This window comes from Pelodiscus sinensis, chromosome 1 (genome assembly GCF_049634645.1).
Source record: "Pelodiscus sinensis isolate JC-2024 chromosome 1, ASM4963464v1, whole genome shotgun sequence".
Lineage (NCBI taxonomy): Eukaryota > Metazoa > Chordata > Testudines > Trionychidae > Pelodiscus > Pelodiscus sinensis.
The window spans coordinates 41,733,473-41,759,192 of NC_134711.1; the positions used below are offsets into that span (position 1 = coordinate 41,733,473).

The following is a 25,720-nucleotide window of genomic DNA, read 5'->3' on the forward strand; positions in this document are numbered from 1 at the left end:
AAATAATGGTTTAGTATATTTAAATCAAATGTATCTGTTAATGCTTAAGTTCTCTGCTTTCAGTGAAGGCTCTAATAGTGGTACTTGGTGAATAGTGATACTTGGTAATTTAATTGAAATGTAGTAGTATAATTCCCATATTAAAACATTTTATTAGGCAGTTAGTTTGAGTAGCCCTGAATAAACAATGACCATTTCCCATTTATCCAAGCACAAACTTTACACATGCAAATCATTTAAATGCACCCTGTATCCAGTAATATAAACTTTGTCTTAGGGTCTGATTTTTGTACCTTCAAAATCAATGGGAATAGGGGTTGACCTTTAAAAAGGCTTTTCTCAGTATGCAGTCTGGTTGAATTTAGATACATGTTCCAATTTAAATTATTAAGATAAGATTAAAAACTCTCTTTGTTTGCTGTGCACTTTTAATTGGCAAAGACTTATTCAATGAGAGGCTGGTGTGTTAGATCAAAATTAAAATTGGATTACATTACATTGTTCACACATCAAAGAATTGTGCTTCTATGTAAAAATACACTGACTGATCCAAATCCTTCCTCCTTCTGGAAAAGTAATTCTGTCAAGCACCATTTTGGTAGCTTATCAGTTTGATACATTTATCATTTGTGCAATAAACACAGAGATGCCTATCTGAAAACAAAAAGCTTTTTTCAAAGATATTCCTATTCCTGTAATCCAAAGAGGCTCCCCCTTTCCCTCTCCCCGCTCCCCCCCCCACCGCTTTCTCTAGTATTTATTTTTATTAAGATGCCTCCTATTGAAAGGCTACAGGTTTAAGCAACTATATGATTATGTTCAGATTTTGTCAAGGTCATGCAGGTAATACATTTATCGAAGTAAACAGTTTCCTTTTTAAAAAACAGAAGACAAAAGAGAGCCATAAAGGCATGCCCATAATTTTAGATTGAAATGTTGATCTCTTTTTCTCTTAAAAGAAAAACAAAGACACACAAAACACAAACAAAAAAAATCCTGCAACCCAACAATAACCGCTTTTATTTTTTCATTATTAAAAATGATGTATGTGTGTTACCATATGCATATCTATGTATATAAAATGAACACTTGTTAACAAGTCACTATTTTCCAACAGTGTGTCTCACTGAAATATGTTAGTGTTTCTCAACCTTTTTTTATAAAGTACCTCTTTAAAAAATAATAATAGTAGTAATAATAATAATAAGTATCCCCACCCAGTACCTACAGTTTTCAGACACACATTTTTTTTCTGTCATTGCAACACATTTGTTTAAACAACTTAATTGTAGCCAGGCAGGTGATGAAATTTTTGGGTGTAAAACGTACAAAAATAATAAAACACTGTAAAACTTAAAACAAAAATTCAGTTTTCTCCAAATTTCAGTTGTTTTGACATCCCCCGTCCCCCAGTCTTCTCTCGAGTACCCCTAAGTGTACTCATACAACTGGTTGAGAAAAACTGTTAGATGATATAAGATAGTAACTATTGGTAAATGTGAACTTTGGCCCTGGCCCTGCCAGTTCTTACACACTTATTTAATTTTGGGCATGTGATTTGTAGAGTCCACGGCCAGAAGGGACCAATGTGATCATCTAGATTGACCTGTCAAACACAGGCCATAATAGTTCCTGAAGCATAAATCATAAAACTGTAGGGCTGGACGGTACTTTTGAAGGCCATCTAATCCAGCTCCCTGCTCTGAGGCAAGGCCAAGTATACCAGGGCCATTTTTGACAGGCATTTTTCTAACCTGCTCTTGAAAACCTCCACTGATGAGGATTTCACAGTCTCCCTAAGTTAAACACCAAACTCTATTGCCATCTGTATTATTAGAAAGTTTTTTCTGCTCTATGATATAAAACTTTCTTGCTGCAAATTAAGCTCATTACTACTTGTACTACCTTAAATGGACATGTAGCACAGTTGATCACTGTCCTCTTTGTAATAGCCATCAGACTATTGGAAGAGTGTTATCAAGTCTGCCCTCCATCTTCTTTTCTTAAGACAAAACGTGCCCAATGTTTTAACCTTTCCGAATAGGTGAGGGTTTCTAAAGCTGTTATCATATCTGTTTTTGGACTCTCTTCAATGTGTCCACATCTTTCCTAAAGCATGGTGCCAAGGGCCAGCCTTACAGGTGAGTAATGTGGGTGACTTCAGTGTAGGAGAGGAGTAAGATAGGGTATGGCTAGACTGAGGGGCTACGTCTACACTGGCCCCATAAAACGGAATAGTCATGCAAAGCAGGTAAGTCAGAATAGGGAAATCCGCGGATTTAAATAAACATGTCCGCCGCTTTTTTTTCCGGCTTGGGGAAAAGCCGGAAAAAAGCATCTAGACTGGCGCGATCCTCTGGAATAAATCCCTTTTCCGGAGGATCTCTTATTCCTACTTGAAAGAGATTCTCCGGGAAAGGGCTTTATTCCAGAGGATCGCGCCAGTCTAGACGCTTTTTTCCGGCTTTTCCCCAAGCCCGAAAAAAAAGTGGCAGACATGTTTATTTAAATCCGCGGGGGATATTTAAACCCCCCGCGGATTTCCCTATTCTGACTTACCTGCTTTGCATGACTATTCCATTTTATGGGGCCAGTGTAGATGTAGCCAGGGGGTTAAAAATTCTGCCACATCCAGGGAACACATTTGCTCTTCTGCTTTTTTTAAAAAAAAAAATTTCGAAAGAGCAAACGTGCTCTTTCAGAAGCCCTTGTCTTCCTCATTCTACAAGGAAGAAGGGGGCTTTCGAAAGAGGGGGGTTTCCGACATTTGGCCCAGTCTAGATGGGCCAAATGTTGGAAAAGCCTCTTCCAACAAAAGCCTTTTCCGACAAACAGATGTAGTCTAGATGTACCCATAGTCACAGGCAAGGGATGTGGTAGGTCTGGGATGTGAGGCTGTGGAAAGGAGCTCAGGGCAATGGGGAGAAGAGGCAACAAGGCCTGGGGGCTAAATGGAGTAGGAGAGTCCAGGGAGGCAGCAGGAGCTAGAGGCATCAAAATACAAGTTTGGCTAGGATACCATTTTTCCCTAAGGCCACTCCTGATGGTGCCCAAAATTGAACACACTAATCCAGTTGAGATGTCCCCTGTATTGAGCAGAATGGGACAACTTTACTGCCTATATCTTACATATGACAGTCTTGTCTGTGTCTCTTGTGACACACACACTTTTTTGCTATTGGCTCATATTCAAGTTGTGATCCACGATAAGCTCCAGATTCTTTTCTGCGATACTACTTCCTAGCCAGTTACTCCCGATCTGGTATTTGTGCTTTCGATTTTTTTTTCTCTTCCTAAATGTAGTACTTTGTGCTTCTCTTTATTAAATTTCATCTTGTTGGTTTTAGATGCATTTTCCAATGTCATTTTGAATTCTAACCTATGCTCCAAAGAGTTATCTGAAACAGCTGGTCATGGGGAATCCACAATGACCTTGGTAAACTGTTCCATTGGTTAATCACACTCACTGTTAATTTACATCTTGTTTCCAGTCTTGGTTTCTGTAGCTTTAGCTTCCAGCCATTGGATTGTGTCTTAACTTTCTCCATTGGTTTGAAGAGCCCATTATCAGATATTTGTTTCCTCTTTAGGTACTTATATACTGTGATTGAGTCAATCCTTAACCTTCTCTTTGTTAAGCTGAATATATTAAGCTCCTTGAATCGGTACTATAAGGCATTTTTTCTAACTTTCTACTCATTTTAATGGCTCCACTCTGAACCCTCTCCAATTTATCAATATCCTTCATGAGTTGTGGATACCAGAACTGAACATCATATTACAGCAGTGTTCACAGCAGCACCAAATACAGAAGTAAAATAGCCTCTCTACCCCTTCGCGAGATTCCTTTGTTTATGCATTTTAGGATTGCATTAATCCTTTTTACCATTGCCCACAGAGTTGCACTGGGAACCCATGTTCAGTTGATAATCCACCATAACCACCAAACGTTTTTCAAAGACATTTGATCCTAGGATAGAATCTCCTTTCCTGTAAGTAAGGCCTCTATATGGTCTGTAGGCCCACTGAATTGAGAAGGACCACTCATATGTCTGCAGGTAGGCACATGTATAAGTGCTTGCAAAATCATGGCCATATTGTGGTGGTTACTGGGTATGTATGAATAAACACATACATTGATTAAAGAAATAGAAATGAAGAATAAAAAGCACTCATAGGCCATTCTTTGACATTTAGACTGGGGAATTTAAAACAATGTTTCAGCTTTTCATAGCCTTTATTATTTGTATATTTGTTGTGCTTTTGTATTTGACATGTTCAATATAAGCCATTAATTTTGTCAACCTGTCATAACTAGTCTTTTTTTGTCAAAGGAAACAAATCGATCATATCATTTGGTTATTATGTCGACATGCTGAATTGAATACTGATCATGTTCCCATGTCATAACCATTATTTTCCTTTTCCATTAGTAGAAAGGGATGGATGATATAAGTTCAGTGATGTACTTGAGGCTGTTTGAGGTAATAGTTTATTTCTAAAGATTGTTATGTTGTGTACCTCATGTGCTAGATGGTGGATCTGAAGTACTTGTTGAATACTTGTATGTTTGTTATGTCTGCTAGTATCTAGAAGAAAACAATTGATAGGCCTATTTAGCTGAATGTTTTTATATTGCATGTATTATAATTTGCAAAAACGATCTCTAAGATGTTTTTCTCCTTAGTAAATAAAAAGTAATCTATTTTCCTGGTGATGTTTGCTAGAGTAAGAATGTGTTTGAGATGTGAGATATGAGGTTTTTATTGTATTGGTTTGTTCTTAGTGTTGTCCATGTCTGTCTCAGAAAGCAACATTAATGTAGTATTTAGCAGTATTTTTCTAGCAAAATGTAATGTTTAATTTTGAAAAATTTGCTCATTCTCAAATTACTGCCTGTCAAGTTATTTTTAGTTAATAATCATCATTGTCAATGTTAAGTAATTATTTGCAAGTGTAAGATTTTACAAAAAAGGCTTACTTTTGATCTAGGTTATATTCCAAGTTGACTCTGACAAGTTGAAACTAAGTGGGGCCTCATTGAAGGCCTTGACTTGACTCTAAAGCTGTATCTGAATTAAAATCTGCGAAATTTGAGAGGAGCGTACCTAATTCCCTAAAAGAAACTCAACAAGCAAATGTATTATAGCTTGTTGATCTTCTTATTTCTTTGATAATTCAGAATAATCTTCAAGAAATATGTAGACTTCTTGCTCAGATTCTTGAAATGTGATCAAGAACAACTCAATTGTCATTTGGCACAAATCCAGAATTACACATCTTTCGATGATGCACCTGGACATATGTGGCAGGTCTGGTAGAATCAGCTAATTAACAACACAGGCTTAAACAGGCACCTCATCTGGCAGTGTAGTTAGTTGCCTGATGGTGCTCAGCAGGATTTGGTAGTGCTTTTTATTTCTCTATCCTAATGGTCTGCTGCCCACCTAATTTTGCCTTATTGTCAACCACTACTTACCGCAGCTTGAGGCCCTCCCAGGAGGCTGAATTACTATCAAAGGATTAGGGAGATGTAGCCTTGCAGCTCTGACATTTCTGATTACTTGTCTATGCCAGAACACTAATTAGCTGTGACTAATTAAGAAAAATGTTCCTGCCATAGAAAACCATTTAAAAGAACTGAGAAGTAGAAAAGCAATTCAAAAGCTGAGCAGTGCTCAGATTTACCGATGCTCTTTAGATTTCCACCAGAGCCTTAACTCACCTTTAATTGTGCCTAATATATTTTTTAAAAGCCCTCCACATGTGAATTGATCTAAGTTTTTCTATTGAACTGGAAGAATGTTTGTCTCCTTAAAACAGTTTGTAGTATCACTTTTTTTTCCTAGTGAAAAAATTAATAAAACTTTTTAATTTCAGGAACTTTTACTCAGCATTGAATACAAAGATATTTTGTGAGCACACACATACACATATACATAGTCAGCTGCTATCAGCATCTAGCATTTATGTGATTTAAAGGTTACTTCAGTATTGTTTTTTTCTAAATATTTTTCCCACTCTCTTTTTCAGATGAGAAACACTATAAAAAAAGAAATCAGCCATTTAAAATGTGGTAACACTTATCCAGTATGATTTTATAAAAGAATAATATTTATTTTTTCAAAATTTTACCGGGGAGCAGAATGCTCAGTCTACCACTGTCCAACAAGGCTAAGTATTGGAATAAATGGACCTATTCAAATGCTTTAAGTTAAGCATGTGCTTAGCAAGGTCAGAGCCAGTATGCTCAGTACCATGCTGGTAAAATCTACAATGTGCATTTTTAAGCAGTTAATAGAGTGTGTTTTTTTGTAGAAGGGGTCTTTCAGGTAATTCCTTTGGCTCTTTCTGAGTATTATGACCTGGTCCTGAGCATGGTGGCTGGTCAAGTGGTTCTAAATTTTCCCCATTTCTTCATTTTGATGATGCTTTTCCTTAGGTTCTTGAAACCCCCATCTTGAATCGCTTTATTGTCACCCTCTTTTACTAGCCTGAGAAGACAAGGGAATGATTTTGACTCAGAGATTGTGTATGTCATAATTCAGTCTGTGTTGCGTGCATGGGCTAGGTCTGCACTACAGACTGTGTGAGATTCCCAGGCCATGTACACATACTCTCATTAGCTCGGTGGGAGCTAGAGCAAGTATAAATAGCAGTGTAGCTGCAATACCATGGGCAGCATCAGCACAGGTTAGCCATGGCAAATGCAAACCCACCTGAACCTTCTGGTGTGTACTCAGCATGGTTGAGCCATGATGCTGCTACCACTGCCCCAAGTAACTGTGACTGCACTGCTATTTATACTTTCACTAACTCTCATTGAGTTGGCATGACTATATGTAGACAAGCTGGGAATCCTACCATTTGCTTATAGTGTAGTTGGAACCCCAGAGTTGATGCCTTCCACTTACCCCCACAAGCTTAATCATATAATTTGCATGTTTCCTGTAAGCTGCTGCAGATTGGAGACTAAGATTCTTTGAACTAGATAGTAGGAAAGTCTTAAGCACTGTTCAATGTCTGACTAAACCAGAAACCAAGAAATGAAGACGTTTCTCAACATTGCCAACTCCTATGCTTTTATCGAAAGTGTTATGATATTTGGAAATCTCAGAGGGGTAGCCGTGTTAGTCTGTAACTGAAAAAACATAAAAACAATGAATGGTCTTGCAGCATCTTAGAAAGTAACAAAAAAATGAAAGGGGTCGTTCCCACAAAAGCGCATACCATCTAAATTTGTTGTTAGTCTCTAAAGTGTGCTGCAGGACCATTCATGGTTTTTTATGATATTTGGCATCTTTCCAACTCTTGATTTCATCTGATTACTTGAGAATCTCAGCTTTCATTTGAAAAAAATTAGAATTATATTTCTAACCATTATGGTGGTGAAGAAAGCCTTGAAAACATGAATCCTAAAGATACAAAAACCAGAAGACTTAAAAAAAACAATTTATTTTGCGAATCTCAATATTTAAAGCTAACCTTATGATTGGATGGGGGGGGGTCCAATTCATAATTTGTAAATGCTTGAGGTTAGCAATATAGTCCTCTACTATAAATTATTCTGTTGACCACTGTTTATTTGGACCGTTTCTAAAAATATGTCCCTATGCATCCACAACTGTGCATCCAAAAAAAAACCAATCTTATCAAATAGTGAGCATCACCCTGTCAAAATTAAATCCCTTAACCTTTTTATCCCACCTTGTTACCTTGTTACAATTATTTTAGTTTTTGGTTTTAAAAGTGTCTGGTACCTTAATAAAAGTTATGGGACACTCACAAGTGTACACATATAAACCAACACTGAAATATTAGATGAGCCTATTGGTAAGCATTATCTGTGTCTGTAGCTGTCATGTTCTATACAAAGAAAATCAATAGGGCTTGTACTATTTGTATTGCCTTATCTAATATTTGTTCACCATGAAGTGCCAGGCACAAGCACCATCTAGAGCATATTGATTTCTTGATGTAGTGTAATCCACACACACATAGTCAGCAAGTGAAACTCTCCTCTTCTGGAACCATACTATGCAGATTTGGTGTTTTTTAATCTTATCTCACATATGTGTCAAGCTTTCGGGAAAAAAAGTGTAAATATTCACAAACAGAAATATAACTGCTTTATTCACCATATAAAGAAGCTACCAAGAATGAGGGGGCACTAAGTGCCCTAAGTTTTATGAGAATCAGCATGCAGCAACAGAAATAGGGTGGTCCTTTGTAAATCAAAATAGTTTAATGAGAAGATGCTGCAAGCTCTCTCAAACAAGTTGTGACATCAGTAAACATTAGTAGTAAGTGCTGCTTGTTGAATCCTGCACTGTTGAATTCAGTGTGAGCTTTGCCACAGATTTAAATGAGCATAGGTGGTCACACATATAAATATAAAAAAAATTTTGAGTAAAGGGGGGGGCTTATTTTTAGCATACATACATACGCGCGTGCACACACCTTTTCCTAGAACTCAGATTTACTCCTCATCTTTGAACAGAGACCAATATCCTTCATTTTCCACTGTATAATACATATTTTAAAATGTGCTAACCAAATAGTGAAAATATAGAAGTAGATAGTTTTTTGAACTATGTTGAAAAAAATTATGTAAATCACAAAAATGCAGGCGTGTGGAGTGGAAAAGATGTATGCATCAAAGATGGAAAGGAATAAACAAGGATAGATAGAGAAACATTTGTAAAATGCAGTAATTTAAAACATATTTATATAATACTAATTACATTAAGAGCTACCACTGTAAGAGAGCAGTGCCACCGAACCTGAAAATAAAACATTTTTTGATCTGATCCAGCAAAAAAACACTCATTCACATCCTTAAACTTTACACATTAACAATCCCATTGGCTTTGATGGGATGACTCACGTGGATAAAGTTAAGCTGGTGTATAAGTGTTTGTAGGATTAGGACATTAGTGATGGGGATAGTATTAGGTATTTTAAAACAGTGGCCTTTCACCTTTTATTTATTTATTGTGGGGATTTGTGTTAGCGTAAGCTCAAGGAACATTAATTGGTGGTCTCATTCTGTTCCATAGTGGACGTTGGTCTATATCATAGAATCACCAAGTTTAGAGCAGTGCAGTTCATAAATAAAGTGTGTGCTCATGTATGTTCCAATACCATTAATCTCTCACTTTAATAAGTCATACATTAGCACACAATAAAATAAAGATAACATGACAGATGTCCAGGTCTGGATGGCAGTTATGTGTACAGATAATTTTCCAAAGCCCCACTACACTCTACACCTATCAAATGCAAAGAAGACCCAAGGAAACACAGATAATAAAGACTGCAATTACAAAATTGCACAACTGTTACAAACAAATTATTTTGAAATTTTACATCTGTCTCTGACATAGTAATATAGTATGTGGATGGATGACTACTGTATGTCATGCATTGAAAGCTTACATTTGTTATGAATTGGCAGTAGTTTCATAATCATCTAGCATAGCCTCCAATTTTGAGTTCAGTTTAGAACACAAAAATTTTATTTCCTCCTCCTGAAAAACAATCCCCATGAAAAGTACATGCCATATCTCATTCCATTGCAGAATTTTTCTAGGATTTTTTTGAGGGAAAAAAAACAGAAAAAGAATTTTACAGTGTGGAATTCAAAAATTGCCTCCTCACTGACATACTTTTTAAAAGCTTCAGAGGGGAAGCCAAATTTATCTGTAACTTGAAAATTTTAAAAACAATGAATAGTCTAGCAGCACCTTAAAGACTAAGAAAAAACAAAAGCTTGTGATACCATCCACATGTTTTGTTAATCCTTACAGTGCTGCTAGACTATTCATTGTTTTTTAAAGTTTTTCCATATTTTTTAAAATTATCCTAACCATTTTTGGCTTTTCCTATCTCCAAAATAGCTGAGCCAAAAAGCTCCAAGTTTGTTTGGTATTGTCGGCCTTCTGGAATGGTGTTTCTGTGGTTTCTCTTTTTGCAAGAGAGATGCTGGTGAGTTGATTACAAAGGTGGGTGATAGGAACCCCTCACTAAAGTAGGCAGGGAAGAGACTAATTATAGGATCATTTGAATGGAGATATAAATAAAAGCACAGGAAGGTTGGAGGGGAGGCCCTGCAGGGAAAAGAAAGCATTCTTCCTCCCAAGTACAGGCCAAGATACAAGAGGGAAGTCGACCATGTTGTTGTAAAGAGAAAAGAGACTTAAAGATCTATATGCTTTTTCAACCCAGTAAAATAAGTCCCAGTGTTGATCCTTTTTTCCATGAGATTGGGCAGAACACAGATCTGCACAGAGGCTTATCAGTTCCTTAAAGTGGAAGGCTGAAATACTTCAGTTCCCCATGCCTCCCTTCCTGTTACTTGCAGACACTGTTTTCCCTGTACAAAGCAATTAGAGAGAGAGAGAGATGCTCAAAGTTTGTTTCACATATGGCAAGGTGGGATTTGAGATGGAGATATGTGGATAAGCAGGAGTTCAGAAGAGATCTGGAGAAGTGGGGCCGTAAGTTTCAAGCAGAATAGACTGGGTGACTTAAAAGTATGCTATGGCTGGCAGACCATACAATGAGAAGAAATGCAAGGACCCAGAGAGATAGAAAATGGTGCAGGGTATTGGGAGAGGCTTAGAAAATGGGTGCAGAATAGTTAGGTAGGAAGGGTTAAGAGATTGACACACAGAACATGGGATGAGAAAATGGAGAGTTTATCCATGATCAGTATCAAACATTTAAAATGTTCTAGATTCAAAACTTTAAGCACTAAGTTTTTAGTGTAGATAAAAAGCCCCATTCCCTTCCACTGCCCTCTAAGCCTACAATCCACAATAAAACAACTCCAGACACATCCAACTTCACATGCACAGGGCCTCCCAAAATGTCACAGCACGGATCCCCTCCTGTGGACCATATATCCCAGATTTAAATTGACGATGCTCATTAAAAAACAATTTCTGCTCCAAAAATTCATTGCAAGATAGTATTAAAGTTTAAACTGTTTCAATGGCATCCAGTTGGCATACAACACCAAGATTAGTCATCTCTTTAAAAAAAACTGTGAACTGTAAATGCGCATACGTCTGCAAATTAACAATTAAAGAATTCACCGTTTGTTAATTTTTATATAAACCTTCATCATTAGCCTTCATCTGATTTACATTATCCCTAGCATTAATTTCCTTACCCCCAAAAAGTGTGTGATATGTATTCAAAGCTCAAAATAATAAATGACTAGCGATTAAAGAACCTATTATTTATTTATTTATGTATTTATTATTAAGACCTGTTTTCAGTATAATACTGCATTACTCACCACAAAAACATCTGTTGTAGGATACACAGTAGTTAATGTAGTTTAAATACAACTTTACCAGGCCTACCTACAATCACAGAAACCTAAAATACTATACAGTCAATGCACATCATAACACCAAATATGAAAATATTATGGTCCCCTTCCACATTACATTATGCAATATCTGATTACATATCTTTAATATACATTGTGGTCTGTATTATTTTTTAATTTTTATGACATAATGCACATAACATACAAAATCAACAGTACGTATCCAACAGCATATTTCCGTTACACAACAAAATAAGTTGGCCAAGTTAAGACTGGGTTGTAATGAGTGATGAAGGATTGTATGGCCGGCAGTTATTGGCTTAATTGTTCATTTCCATTCAGTTGATATCTGATTTTTTTAACATATGGAATTTTTAAAAAAGAATCCATTAAAACATGTCCTCAAATGTAACCCTTTTTATTGTTTTGTGTAATAATATAGCCAGGTGTAGTAAATATATATCAATTATACATGTAGGCCAAGTAGCAGCTATTGGAGATGCTGGCTATTTGTTCTATTGAGCAGTTCCCATGAAAACAGAGGCTACTGAATTCTGGCACCCTAATTCCAAAACTATGTGCAAATTCATATTCACAAATACCACTTATCTGAATACTCAGTGTTCTATAAAATGTGCAGCATAAAAATGCCACCTGATTAGAAAAATGTTTCAAACTAAAAGATAAGGTTCCACCACTGTTTACCTGAAACAATTACTTTTGCTAGTATTGTATGAAGAATAATTACTCATTTACCAATATAAAAGTTTCAGGGGCAGCTATAAAAATATTCCAGTTACTGTCTATTAAAGAACAGACAAGTTTTTTTAAGAGTAAAATAAAATTGAAACATGCATATTTAAAACCTGTTCCTGTAACGATTTAATATCATGACAAGATACTACTCGTGATACTAAGTGCTATGTCTAGAGGAAAGGGTTTGCCAATTTGGGCTCTTAAAACCACATATTAATCTCACCTGCATCCACAGCATGGGCCCACCGGAACTTCAGGGTTTGGCTTATTGCACAGCTATACTGTCTTCAAGAACCTCTCCTCCTCCTTCCCCCCCTCCACATACACTCTACACACCCTCAAGAACAGTTCTGCGGGAGGATTTCTGGTTGCCTGTCCCTCATGTTGTCCATCCAAGAACAAAGTGCGTATTCCTGCTCCTATCTAGAGATTGAGGGATCATGTCAGAGAGGCACTCTGCATATGTAGTATCTCCCTAATTTCCATATGAGTGAGCTAAGGGACTCTCTTACCCCTCCAAGCTGTCAAGTAGCCAAGGAGATTGACTGTGCCTTGAAATCCAAAATGGGAATCTTCAGGATTATCTCGGGGGGGATGGCTTTCAGCCTAGAACAAATTGGACAAAGCCCCTCAGCCCCAGACCAATTATTTTTGGAGGGACTAGATTCTTCACACAATGCGGTCAATGTGTGGAACTCTTTCCAGATGATGTTGTGAAGGCCAATACTATAGCAGGGTTTAAAACGAGATACATTCATAAAGGATAGGTCTGTTAATGGCGATTAGCCAAGATGGGCAGGGATGGTGTCTCTAGCCTCTGTTTGCCAGAAGCTGGGAATTGGCAACATGTGATGGATCACTTGATTATCAGTTCTGCTCGTTTCCTCTGAAGCACCTGGCATTGGCCATTGTTAGAAGTCCGATAGCAAGCTAGATGGACGTTTGGTTTGACCTACTGTGGCCATTTTCATGTTCTTATTCCCTCCCCGTAAGCTTCTCTCCCCTTGGATCAGCAAGGTGGAGATATGGGCTTAGTCCCTCTTCCCCAAGGCAACTCCATAGATTATTGTTGCAATGATCGGGAAGATGAGTGTCTGCAGAAGCCTGCTCAGAAAAGATTATGCTCATATGCGTGAACTGTCTAATCCCTGTAGTCTGTTCCTAACATCCAATGGTGACAATTAAACTCCCTTCTTCACATGTACTACCAGTGTCCAAGCTCATTTAGACTGCTGAGGAGACAGCATACATTGAATCATAGAAATATAGGGCTTGAATGGATCTCAAGAGGTTGTTTAGTAAATCTCCTTGGTCTGAAGCAAGGCTAAGTACACCTAGACCATCCCTGACTGGTGATTGTCTAACCTTTTCTTTGAAACCTCGGTGATGAGGATTCCACAGCCTGAGAAGGTAACCTCTTCCAGAGCTTACGTGCATAATCCAACACTGCAGTAACATAAAATTGGGATATGGTTTGGCCTATGAAACATAAACCTGCAGTTGTTCCTTTAGGAAGTATTTTCACTGAAGCTAGTGGTTTTGTCTGTGGAAGGACTCTGAGATCCAGCCTAAATTTGGATATTTATCATTTTTCATTGTTGCTATGAAGTGGACATCTGAGTATCATATAGATGTGCTTTGGCCTTATAAAAAAAATACATTTTAGTTAATTGAAATGGTTTTGTGGCAACCTGGCTGAAGACTGTAGAAATACAAGTTACATTATCCGTTGGCATAATGTAGTTTTACAAGTTAAGGAAAGCTATTTAAACCCAAATGCAACATAAACAATAGCAGATTTTTATCGGTTAATAGGCCACTTCACTTTTGACGTCAGATTTTGAAAAAATTAACTGACCAGATTTTCAGACCTTGATAAATAAAATTAGGATCTGAATTTATTTGCTATCACCCAGATAAGTGGCCTTATTTTTCAGAGGTGTTGAACATCTACAGCATTCATTGAAGACAATGGAAGTAGAGTGTTCTGTAACTCTGGCAATCTGGCCACTTACCTTGACATATGCATATTGAATTGGGTGTCTAATTTCAGCACCCAAACTGTAGTTAATAAGTCCAAAAAGTGTCCTTAAAGATATAATAATAATTAATACTTAGGTTTTGTATAGCAGTTTAATCAGATGATCTCAAAGCCCTCTACAAAGTAGGTCAGTATCATTATCCCTGTTTTATATCCCTGTATATTTTATTTATCCCTGTTTAGAGGAATATACAATGATTGAAACATTAGGAAACTAAACACATCTTTCTGCCTATTGAAAATATCCATATTATTTAATGTCCCTATTTACCCTTTTTATAATTTTCATTTTTTAAACCTAATTTTGTTTCATGATTTAACTTTCTTCCTGTAGCACTAAAGCACCTAACAGACTCTTAGTGCTATGAATCCAATAATCATACATTTTGATACAGGCGATATAGTATTCTAAATACTCAAATATTAATTTTACACTGGCATCTTAGCTTTTCTGTCTTAACGAACAATCTTTCTAGTGGAAGGTATAATCTCCGTTCTTGTTGCTATTGAGATAAGCATAGCTGGAGGAGGTAAAAACCTGTCATTGTACAGCACCAATTCCTAATCAATAACAAGCTAAACATTTCAGTAGAAAAAATATTACAGCTTTATTTCCCAGGAAAAAAAATCCCAATTTTTTTCTCTCATCTTCATCAGAAGCAGCGTTCTGACGGTGCCCATTTGCCAGGAACAGCCAAGATAGAGAAACCCTATGGGGTCTTGTGATTCAGATTTAGGAATATCGGACCTCGAAAGTCTAAGGCATTGTGTATTAGTATGTATTGAGTCCTCATTCCAGGTGGCAAACAGCTGCATCTTTTTATAAAACTTCAAAAATAAATCTGAAGTGCCTGCTTTCAGAAGATAAGTGTTATATTTAATTGAATCATTCTCAAAACATTATAGATTAGGCAAGAAAGGGGATTGTGAATATTTAATATATTTGTTTTGTATTCCCAATAGTCAACAGAATAATGAAATTCCTTAACTACTTCTCTTTAACTTGCATGAAGAAAGCACGGTATGTTGCTAAATCTCTTTTCACCAGCACTGCCGAGAAACAACTTTAATCCTTGTTAGAAAATTGCAGAGTCTGGGGCTGACAAAGAGCTCATGCTTGTTCTATTGTGAGTGCTCCTGGGCCCTGAGAGTGGAGCCCTTTACAGCTGCATGGATCCAGCCTGGCTCAGCTGTACTATTTAGGAGAGGAGGTTTGTCAATTTCTATTGACAATGGAGAGAGTTTTTCAGTGCCTGTAGCAGTGCTGAACACAGTTGGGGATCAATGCCAGCCATTCAAGCTGCACCCTCTTTCATTGCTTTGGTTTGTTAATTCAAGACTAAAGGTCCACTGAGGGGGTTTAGGGTGTTTAAGAAAGCTGATGAACTGTTTAAGAAAGCTGATGAACTGAGAGCGTTTATAGCCCTGGTGTGGCAATTTCCATAGTCAGTGGCAACTATTGGCACTGAGGGAGTTGTGTCCTTGTTGACCCTCTTGTTATTAAAAATGCACAAGTGCTGCGCTTCTCAATATTTCAACACTCTTTCATTGTCAATACCACCTTCTGAGCCCTTCAGCTTGTTGCTTGCTCTAAAGATCTTCTTAGATTGGGTTTGAAAACTTCACCTTAAACACTAGATTAGACTGATGTTCTGTTTTCCGTGCTCCTGTTGATTTGTTGAACCTTCCCAGGGCTGGAAAGCAAGTAGCAGCTTGATGGGGAGACAGGCCGCTAATATGATTTACCAGTCTACAGTCATGCACGATAAGTGTGAATAAATACAGGGGTCTCACAGAGTCAACCCTAGCCTTTCCTTTTCTCTTATTTTTACTTTAAAAAAGAGATATCTCTGGAAAATTGAAGTGAGTAATGCATGCCCTTACAGGAGCTGGTTGAACCATGAATACGAAAAAACTAACATATTTTTAAAATGGTTGGCTGCTGTCATACACTGATGTGAAAAAATATATAATATTCACTTACTGCTTTATGCCTGCATAGATCACAGCAAAGAATAAGCCACTAATATCATATCATTGGCATCTGCAAGAATAGTACTGCCATTCCAGTGTGGTCATTAGAAAGGGAAAAGTGCATTTTTACCAGTTAAAAAGGATTTGTTTTTATTTAAAATCTTTGAAACCTAAGGACCACTACTTGACTGCTAAAGGTTACTAGTAAGTTTGCGACAGAGCTTCCAAATGACACGTTGGGTGCATACTCTGCCAGTAAACTGTATTGATGATGGTCAAAATGTGTGGTCCACTTGCCAACCTCCTCTGAGGACTTTGTAACACTGTCCTTTTTTAATACCTTTTCAAAACAAAGAAATAGGGAAACATTCACTTTATATAATCTAAAAGAAAATCCAAGTTCTTATTCTACATCAGTCCGTATTAAATGCCCAAACACTATATAGTAGAAGCCAGAAAGTAACAGGAATGTCTATTGATGCTACTCTATGTATGTATGTATGTATGAAAGGGGCGACATTCTGAAAATATGCTAGCTGTGATTCCTGTAAAAATTTCATAACAATTCTGGCTTCAAAGTTTGATTTGGTCATATTCAAATAATGCTTTTTAAATGTTCTCTTAATTTGTTTTGATATATAACATCAGATAATACTGGAGTATTGCTTAATGGTAGTTTTACTGGGCAATTTTCCTATATATGGTTAGCTTGTTACAGCTAGTCTAATGATTTTTCACTGATCGTGATTTTAATTTTTTGCCACTTTATGTTAATAATTATAAAAGTGGCTTTTGCCCTGCCTTATTGATCATCATATTTATACAATGGAGGGGAAAAGTTATTAAATATAATCAGAACAGCATTTGTTGTATGGTTTCCTGATTTAGCTGGACTAATACTATACTGTGATTTTAGTTTCCTAGCTGTTTTCAATGTGTCTGTATTATTGGGGTGATGAGACAAATTTGAACTCTATGGCAGTTTTTATTAACATATCCAGATTTTTTTGAATATACACAAATTTGAAAGAATGAAACAGGCTCTGTTTTCAATTTTCCTTCTTCAACTCCATTAATTTCAATAATGTTACACAAAGATAACCAATCACAGAATTTGTCTCAGTATCTGCCGCTTGCTCATTTGCTCCTTTCCAATTATTTCAACACAACAATCCACTTAGCAGAAGTAAATTGTTTTCTATATTATTCCCCTCAAGGAATAACACTAGTTTTATGAAGAATCCTTATTGAATCATGTTCTGTATCTCTCCCCTATTAAAGTTAAGATGTGTAGCACCTAAGCAGCAAAATGATAGATTAGGTCCATCTTCTTATAAAGAACAATAGATGATCCAGAGAGAATGCATGGCTATAAGACATTTCAAGTTTATTATGTCTGCAGAGTCCAGAAAAATAATTCAGGTATATGCTATTTGTTATAGTCCATGACAATCATCCTTTATTTGAATAAGACCCCAATATCAATTATTTCAAAACATAAAATATGAAACAATTATAATTAAAAACCTAAAACAAATGTGTGACTAATAAACAAAAAGAAATTCTGCTGAAGAATGTATTACAGATCTGGAGCAATGTTCTATGGATATCAGATCAATTCTTCATAATATGAAACAAATCAAGTTGCTTAATTTTATAAGATTTGTATAGCACATGCATTTTATTCAGAGTGTTTGTTCAGTTCAATATAGTAATAAATTAATGTGAATGTTTGATAAGTAAAATTAATTTATTTCCTGTGACTTGTAATTAAACTGCCATATATATATTACACAAAAACTTACTTTTAATCATTACAAACATTTCTTAAAGCTGATTGCTACTCACTCTTGAGTCTAGATTTATTTATTATAAAGAAAAAGTGTTTATATTAAACCAATATACATAAAATGATTATTCCCCAAGGTTATCATTTTTGGTATAGAGAGTGCTACGTTTATTGCAGTTGCATGATAATCTAAAAACAATATTGTGTTGGATCTTTCAATGTCTTTTTTATTGGATTTACCATATTCAGAGAGTGTGAAGGTGAATACAGTAGCCATCCTTTGAGTTTTGTTAATATATGCATCTTGTATTATATGCTGCATTTTATAACATAAAGACACAATGTTTTTATTCCTTACATATCTGTGTATGTTGTAAGGGGACAGGAAATTACAACAGGAAAGGATTTAAGCCTCCTCCCTGTGGGAGAGAGACTATAAATAAGGATGAGACTTTAACTCTCTCAAAGTGTAATCTCTTATTCCTAAAATGAAACAAGCTCCTTCCTTTTTACACTTTGACTGACTGACATCTGGTGAGTAGTTTACATGAGAGAGAATAAAACTACTACAACATTTTATAAAAACTCTGTTAATTTTATCTTAATACAACCTGGTGCTGTATCTTGACAATTATATCTTGACCACAGACAATAGTTTGTTTGAACTGGAAATTATTTTTTGATCAAATGAGCATCAACTGCAAGCAGATTATTTTTGCCATAATCATTCATAAAGTTAGAGTGAAAATGGAAAAGGAAAAAGCAATGCTCTGTAATATAGTTGGTAATAATGGAAGGCAAATGCTGAAAGCTTATTTCTTCTATTGTCTGTCTGTCTGGTTTTGCTGAAATAAAACTCCCTTTTCATTTTGGGGTGATTTCCCAAAGTCAGGAATGAGTAAAAACAGAGTAAGGACTTCAGGATTTTTGGCTCATTGTTAGATGTCTTTATTTTATGTTGAATATTGTGTTCTTGTGTGGTAAGGAAAAGCAGAAGCACAGCAAAATCTTTCTTTAAAGCTAATCTTACTGCATTTTTCCCTGCTGTTTCAGCAGTCAGTTCTTTCATATGTGTATTTAATACACATTCTTACTGACAGCAAATTATAAAGCACTATTTATTATGAATTTATTACAACTCTGAGACAGTGCAGTGTTTGCTAATTAATGTAAAACAGTCCAGAAATAGGTGTACTTTGATTTCTGTATTTTGTAGTGAAGGGGAGAGACAGCTATATTCAGGCTAGTAGGGCTGTGCCTAGGAAGCCAAATTACATACCTTCCAGAAGTTTGCAGTTTGGGGGTGCAAAACACCTCTTTTTAGCCTCTAAACTAGATGGTCTAGATCAAGTTAGTTATTTCCTAGCAACATATGCAATTCTCTTAACAGAAAATTATATCATGATGACTTTAAGTGCTAATCTGTTATCATTATCTCTCATTACTAAATATGTTAAATGAATACTTCAGAGAGGTTTTTCTCCCTTTACCCTTCTTTCCAGCAATGGTACAGCAGCTCCATGAAAGTCATATGTATGTGGCTGGCTGATAGACTAGACCTTCAGCTTCACATCTACCAGCTGAAGACTCTCATCAAGATAGTGAAGGTAAGCAAAATTTGAATTAGATGACAAAACCACATCAGAGCTAAAAATAAAGGATGATTACTAGACAGTAACCTACTATCAATATGCACAGATCCCTGTGCAAATCCAGACATATAGAGTGAAACAAGTTGCTACTTTCTTTAAGGGTTTCATTCAGTTTTGGTTCCCGTTATAGCGGGGGAAAGGGAGTATGTTTAAAAATACTTATCTTGATTTGCAGGAAGAAAGACAAGAGGCAGTGAATAGTTGGCTATAAATTGTACAGTGCAGGGCATCCTTCTTTTCTTAATCATTTCCACTTGTTTCAAAGCCCTGCTCTCAGATCTGCCTAATCTGAACCTGGTCTCAGCCTATTCCTGGGATTCCACCTCCTGCCCCTCGTATGAGGGAGTTAAAATGGGCTGGAGACAAGATGGGGTCATCTCTGTGATAGACTAGACATTAGGAGCTCCAACTATTTTACCAGCTTCCATAGGGAATGCCTCACCCTGTTTATTGGAGAACCATATTGCCTCTGTAAGACATGTCTGCTCTGAACACCTGCCATAGCTAGTACCTATTAAATTGTGACATCTTGACCTACCCTCCTGGCTACCTCACTCACCAGATACCTGACCTGCTACAGGGAAGGTGGAGAAAATTTCCCCTACTTCAGCTAATCTGACAGTGAGGGAAAAATTCCTTCCCAACCCCAAATAAAAGAAGGCAATTAGTAAAAGCCCACTGACTATCATAAATCTGATTCTACTTTTCTTGGGGAGGAAAGACAGATACCACTGAACACAGAGAGAGAGAGAGAGAAAGAGAGATTCTTCTGGAATGTGGGGGTATGACTAGCTACCGGTAAATCGGTGACCCTTCCAGGTCCAACCACTTTGTTTCTCCTTTGGCTCCCTTTCCCCACCCTAATGACCCCAATGCAGCAGGGATGCTTAAAAGAGCCTTGTCCTCTTTTTCCTGATGTCCAAAGAGTTATGGCATTCAGTTGCAGGGAATGCCTTTCCCTGAATGAGTAGTTACTGTCCATTGTAACTTCACTATACAAGCATTTAGTTACAGAGAACAAAAATGTTGGCCACATTGTATCTGAATTACAAATCCTTACCTGAAACAATTGGAGCATTTTGAATAGGGACTACATACTGTACACTTTAAAACAGGGCTATTCAACTTTGGAAGCCCCGGGGGCCACAATGATATTCACAGCACATCCCAACAGCCGCAACTTAAATGTGGTTGCATATATATATGCAAATCTATATTAAATATATAGATATGCAAATGCATATATAAGCAAAATAGCTTCTTTCACACTAACAGGCATGAATACAAAGGTTAAAGGCAAGACTGTACAACACGCAGGCCCTATTGAAGTCAGTTCTGCTGATATTAATAAAATGCAATTTTTACCCAATTTCCACCCACATGACAGCACTTTTAATGAGCAATGACAGTCCTAGAATTTAATTACTAAAATGCATATCAAAGAAGACCATTATATTGACTACTTTTTTGTTTTGGCTCCCACACGTGAGCTGTGTGTTGAGCCCCACATAAACCCAAACTGCACTGCGGACCGCAAACAAATGGGCCGCGAGCCACCTGCAGCCCGCAGGCCCTGTGTTGAGTAGCCCTGCCTTAGAAGGTATTAGTGATTGTGTTGCTGAAAGCTACTATTTCTAGCTTGACAGATACAATAGTACATTTACTCCATTGTTTTCCTGCCCTCAAGAAACTGGAAGGAAAACTATTTTTAATTATTTTTCTACTACATTATCTATCTATTGTGATATATTAGGTTCAGTCTGGAGAACATTGTACAAGCCCTGGGTAGATTTCCTAATTTTTCTTAGGCCAGACAGAGCACCAGTAGAATTAAGAATGCAGGAATTGCCATATTGGTTGACTCTCCAGTCCAGTGTTCTTTCACTAATTGGGTATGTCTTCACTAGCCACCCTAGTTCGGACTAGGGTGGCTAATGTAGTCATTCGAACTTGCAAATGAAGCCCGGGATTTAAATATCCTGGGCTTCATTTGCATGTTCCCGGGCGCCGCCATTTTTAAATGCCCGGTAGTTCGAACTACCTGCCCGTGGCTACACACGGCACGGGCTAGGTAGTTGGAACTAAAGCTCCTAATTCGAACTACCATTACTCCTCATTGCAGGAGGAGTAACGGTCATTCGAATTAGGAGCTTTAGTTCGAACCATCTAGCCCGTGCCACATGTAGCTGCGGGCAGGTAGTTTGAACTACTGGGCATTTAAAAATGGCGGCACCTGGGAACATGCAAATGAAGCCCAGGATATTTAAATCCCGGGCTTCATTTGCAAGTTCGAATGACTACATTAGCCACCCTAGTCCGAACTAGGGTGGCTAGTGAAGACATACCCATTGTGACTAGGCGCTTCAGAAAAAGTGCAAAAAAAGCTGCATTACATAATTACTGGATAACCTACCCTCTTGGAAAGCTTCTACCTTATCCCATCAGTTAGAAACTGGCTTATCCCTTGAGCCAAAGGAATTTGTGTCCCTTCCCAAACTTTGTTTAATCCTTATTATAGTAGTTCTGAATATTCTTGTTACCCATACAAAGGTCCAGTAAGAAGTTCTTGGTCTCAGTGATAACCTTTTCCCCCAAATATCATTTTGTACAGTTAAAATCATGGTCATAACATCAGGGCAAATTCAACTCTTTGACACTAGGTTTTGGTTTGGAACTTCCATTGTAAAAAACAATACATTATGGCAGATGGTGCTGTAGATACCTCTGCATCATTCTACCAGGCCATCCAAATTTAGTTTTGCCACCTTAGAGCCAGGTCCTACACTATTGGTTTTAGTGGAAACAGAATTGAGCCCGTTATTTCCTTTCAGGCCACCATCTGGTGATAGCATAGTCAAGACATGCTGTGGGTGGTGACTCCCATGAGGGTCACTTTGTAAATTCAAAGTTTTCCACAAAGAAGGACAACAGTGGGAAAACTACCTGTCCTCTTCCAGAGCTGAAGAACCCATGGAGAGCAAGACTTTCACGCAGTGAGAATTAAAAGGCAAAATTATACAAATGTAGGGCTCTGGAAAAACTAGACTCCAGGTCAACAGAGTTCAAAAGATTTACCAAAATGACCACTTACTGAATGACTGGTTCACTAGGTGTCAGTAATGGAGAAAACCAACTATGCCAGCACTGTTGTCTATGCTAAATCTACAGATTGACAGTGGTTAGCCTTGCTTAGAAGAAGTGCAGTGATATAGGTAGCAGGTTTAAAAAAGATCTAGATAAATTCATGGAGGATAGGTCCAAGAATGGCTATTAGCCAGGATGGGTAAGAATGGTGTCCCTAGCCTCTGTTTGTCAGAAGTTGGGAATGGGTGAGAGGAGGACGATCACTTGATGATTACCTATTCTGTTCTTTCCCTTTGGGTCACCTGGCACTGGCCACTTTCGGAAGACAGGATACTGGGCTAGATGGACCTTTGGTCTGACTCCGTATGGCCGTTCTTATATAACGTGAGAGGGAGAGAGTTCCAAAAGTGGTTTCAATGCCAGTAGCCTCTAGTGTAGAAGAGGCCCTAACATCCCATATGGATGTTACGGACATCCCATGAGTCTGTATATGCAGATTCTGGAGAAGGTCCAGAAGTAACTATTTAACTTGTTCAAGGGCTCTGAACTACCATTATATGATTGAGAGTTTAATTTTACACACTTAGGAAAAAGTAAAAAGGGGAAAATATTGTTGCATTTTTTAAGTACTTAACAAGTAATTGCAAAGTCTTTCAAAAAATGTGTTTGAGCTAAACAGTAACAGAACACATAAGAACTCATGGAAATTAAAAACATTAATAAAGCAAAGGAAAGAAAATGGATGTAAGCAAATAGGCTTTTTTCTTGGAAGAGAATTGAAGTTTGGAATTCAAGAAAAACAGGCTGTTACTTGGTGCTAGTGATACATGAGATTGTGACAGTACTTCATATTATATAATGTTGTTATTTTATGGATTATTATAGAACCACCAGTTTGCACAGTGCTGCACACTAACGCTATGTCTACACCACAAAGCTTTTTCCAGGATACCAGAGATATCCCAGAAAATCTCTGCCCTGTTCAAAGAACGTATCTGCTTTTCCGAAAAAAATTTTGGAAAAGCAGACGTGGTTTTTTTGGCATCCCTGTAAACCTCATTCTACGAGGAAGAAGGGATGGTTCTGAAAGAGACTTTCTTCTGACATATGATTATGCAGATGATCAAAGCTTGACAAGCCAGCACAGCCAGCGCCACATGATCTGCACATGTGCAGCGCGATCTGCACATCGCAGCTCACAGAACCACATGGCTTGGCGAGCCCTGCAGATGATTATGAAAATAAGTTGCTTGTATGGACAGGCCAAATGTTGGGAAAGTCTTTTTTGGAAGAAAAGTGGAAAAAAATACGCAAATTGCAAATCACAATTTGCATATCTTTTTCCAACTTTTCCCTGAAGGTTAGATATAGCCTAAGTGAGGTATGCTAAATCTCTGCCTCACTGGGCTAAATCCATGGCAAGAACAATAGAGCATATGGACACATGCACAGGGAGGGAATTTAATCTGAAAAATAAGGATTATACTTTCCCTCAAATGGCCAGCAGGGGCTACCCTACCACAAATCACAATAAAATACAAAAAAGCCCCTCTAATTAGCATAAAATGGGGGGAAGGGATAGCTCAGTGGTTTGAGCATTGGTCTGCTAAACCCAGGGTTGTAAATTCAATCCCTGAGGGGGCCATTTAGGGATCTAGGGCAAGTTTGTCAGGGATGGTACTTGGTCCGCTGTTAGGGTAGGGGACTGGACTCAATGACCTCTCAAGGTCCCCTCCAGCTCTATGAGATGGTATTTCTCCATATATTTATATTTTATGTATTTATATTTATATTTATTGCTATAGATTTATATCTGCTTTTACCAAATAACAACAGCTTCACCAACAAATGCCACTATACTGAATTGAGAATATAGCCCAATGGTTCTGATGCTGAAGTCTATAATGAGGCAAAATTCCCACTGAAATCAGTGGGGGATTCATCAGAACAATGGTTGTACAATCAACCCTTAAAAGTCATGTAAAAGGAGAATTGTGAAAATCCTACTGTATGTACAGTAGTGAAGTACAGTGAGTGACTATATCCAGTCTCTACAGGATTTTCTATTTGTTGTCCCATAATTATTTCCTTGTTTAAAGGAAAAGTGCACTCACTTTTCTCAAACCCGCAGTATATGCATTCACAACGTAATGCACAAACTCTAAAATGTGGGGACTAGGGGCATAAATTTAAGTTTTTAATTAAAATTGATATTTCTGAGCTTTGTGCTTGCACAAGGATGATCAGGCATTGAGGGTGTCATGAAAGAAGGCAATAGAGGATGTGGGACATAAATCAAATGTTTGGAAAGGAAGCATAGAGTATATTAAGTGGGAAGGATCATAAGCAAAGATGAGAGATATGAGTAGTGATGCAAGTTCTGGAGAGATTTGAAAGTGATGAGTAGAACTTTGATCTCAATATGTTCACAAGACCGCTTAAAATGGCCATGACTTAAAGGATTTCCCTCAGGGAACACGGTATACTTAAGTTCTGATGTGTGCAATGGCTACCAATTATTTTCCAGATGCAATGTAAGGTTTTGGTTTTGTGTGTGAGGGAGAGAGCTGAAATCAACTGAAATGCAAAAACTGCTGTTAATTTTGGGGCCCAGAACAGAGTCATCTCCAAAGACCTTCACCTCTGGAACTTATTTTCTCTTCTGATCTAAGAGAGAAACAAATGTGATCTTCAGGGTAGGTTGCATACCTCATCAGTTAATCCATTTTTAGTCCAAGGAAGTTGATTAAGTGGGAGGGGGATTCTCTAGTAAGATTGCTCCTTATTGAGGTTGCTTTGGTTATCCTGAGTTATAGCTACTTTATTGCTGATTGTATTGCATTGAAATGTCAGTGACTGTATAGCAGATTATTCAATAGATATATAATATGAATGCAAACAACTAAATCTGGAATCAGTAGGAGTGATTTAGTTAGAGTATTGTGAAAAGGAAAAAGCTTGATAGCTGTGTTTTGGTTGGACTGGGGGAAGAATCAATGGGATAAGGAAAAGTCAGCAAAGTGAACCCGTGTGGGAAATTAACAGTCTGTGTTTAAAGTAGACAAAGTAGTAAGGAATTAGGG

General features: G+C 37.4%; 1 protein-coding gene across 5 annotated transcripts in view; it reads left to right on the forward strand.

The window, feature by feature from the left end:
• Positions 1-25,720, forward strand: part of CADPS2 (calcium dependent secretion activator 2) — a 514,814-nt gene that overhangs the window by 486,746 nt on the left and 2,348 nt on the right. For 3 of the 5 annotated variants that reach the window (XM_075928806.1, XM_075928797.1, XM_006122581.4), the window contains one exon: positions 19,404-19,508. In XM_075928806.1, the coding sequence (XP_075784921.1) occupies positions 19,404-19,508 (105 nt within the window). Of the gene's footprint in view, positions 1-4,436; positions 4,485-19,403; positions 19,509-25,720 lie in introns of all 5 variants that reach the window. The other 2 variants (XM_075928789.1, XM_075928802.1) reach the window with 1 other exon arrangement.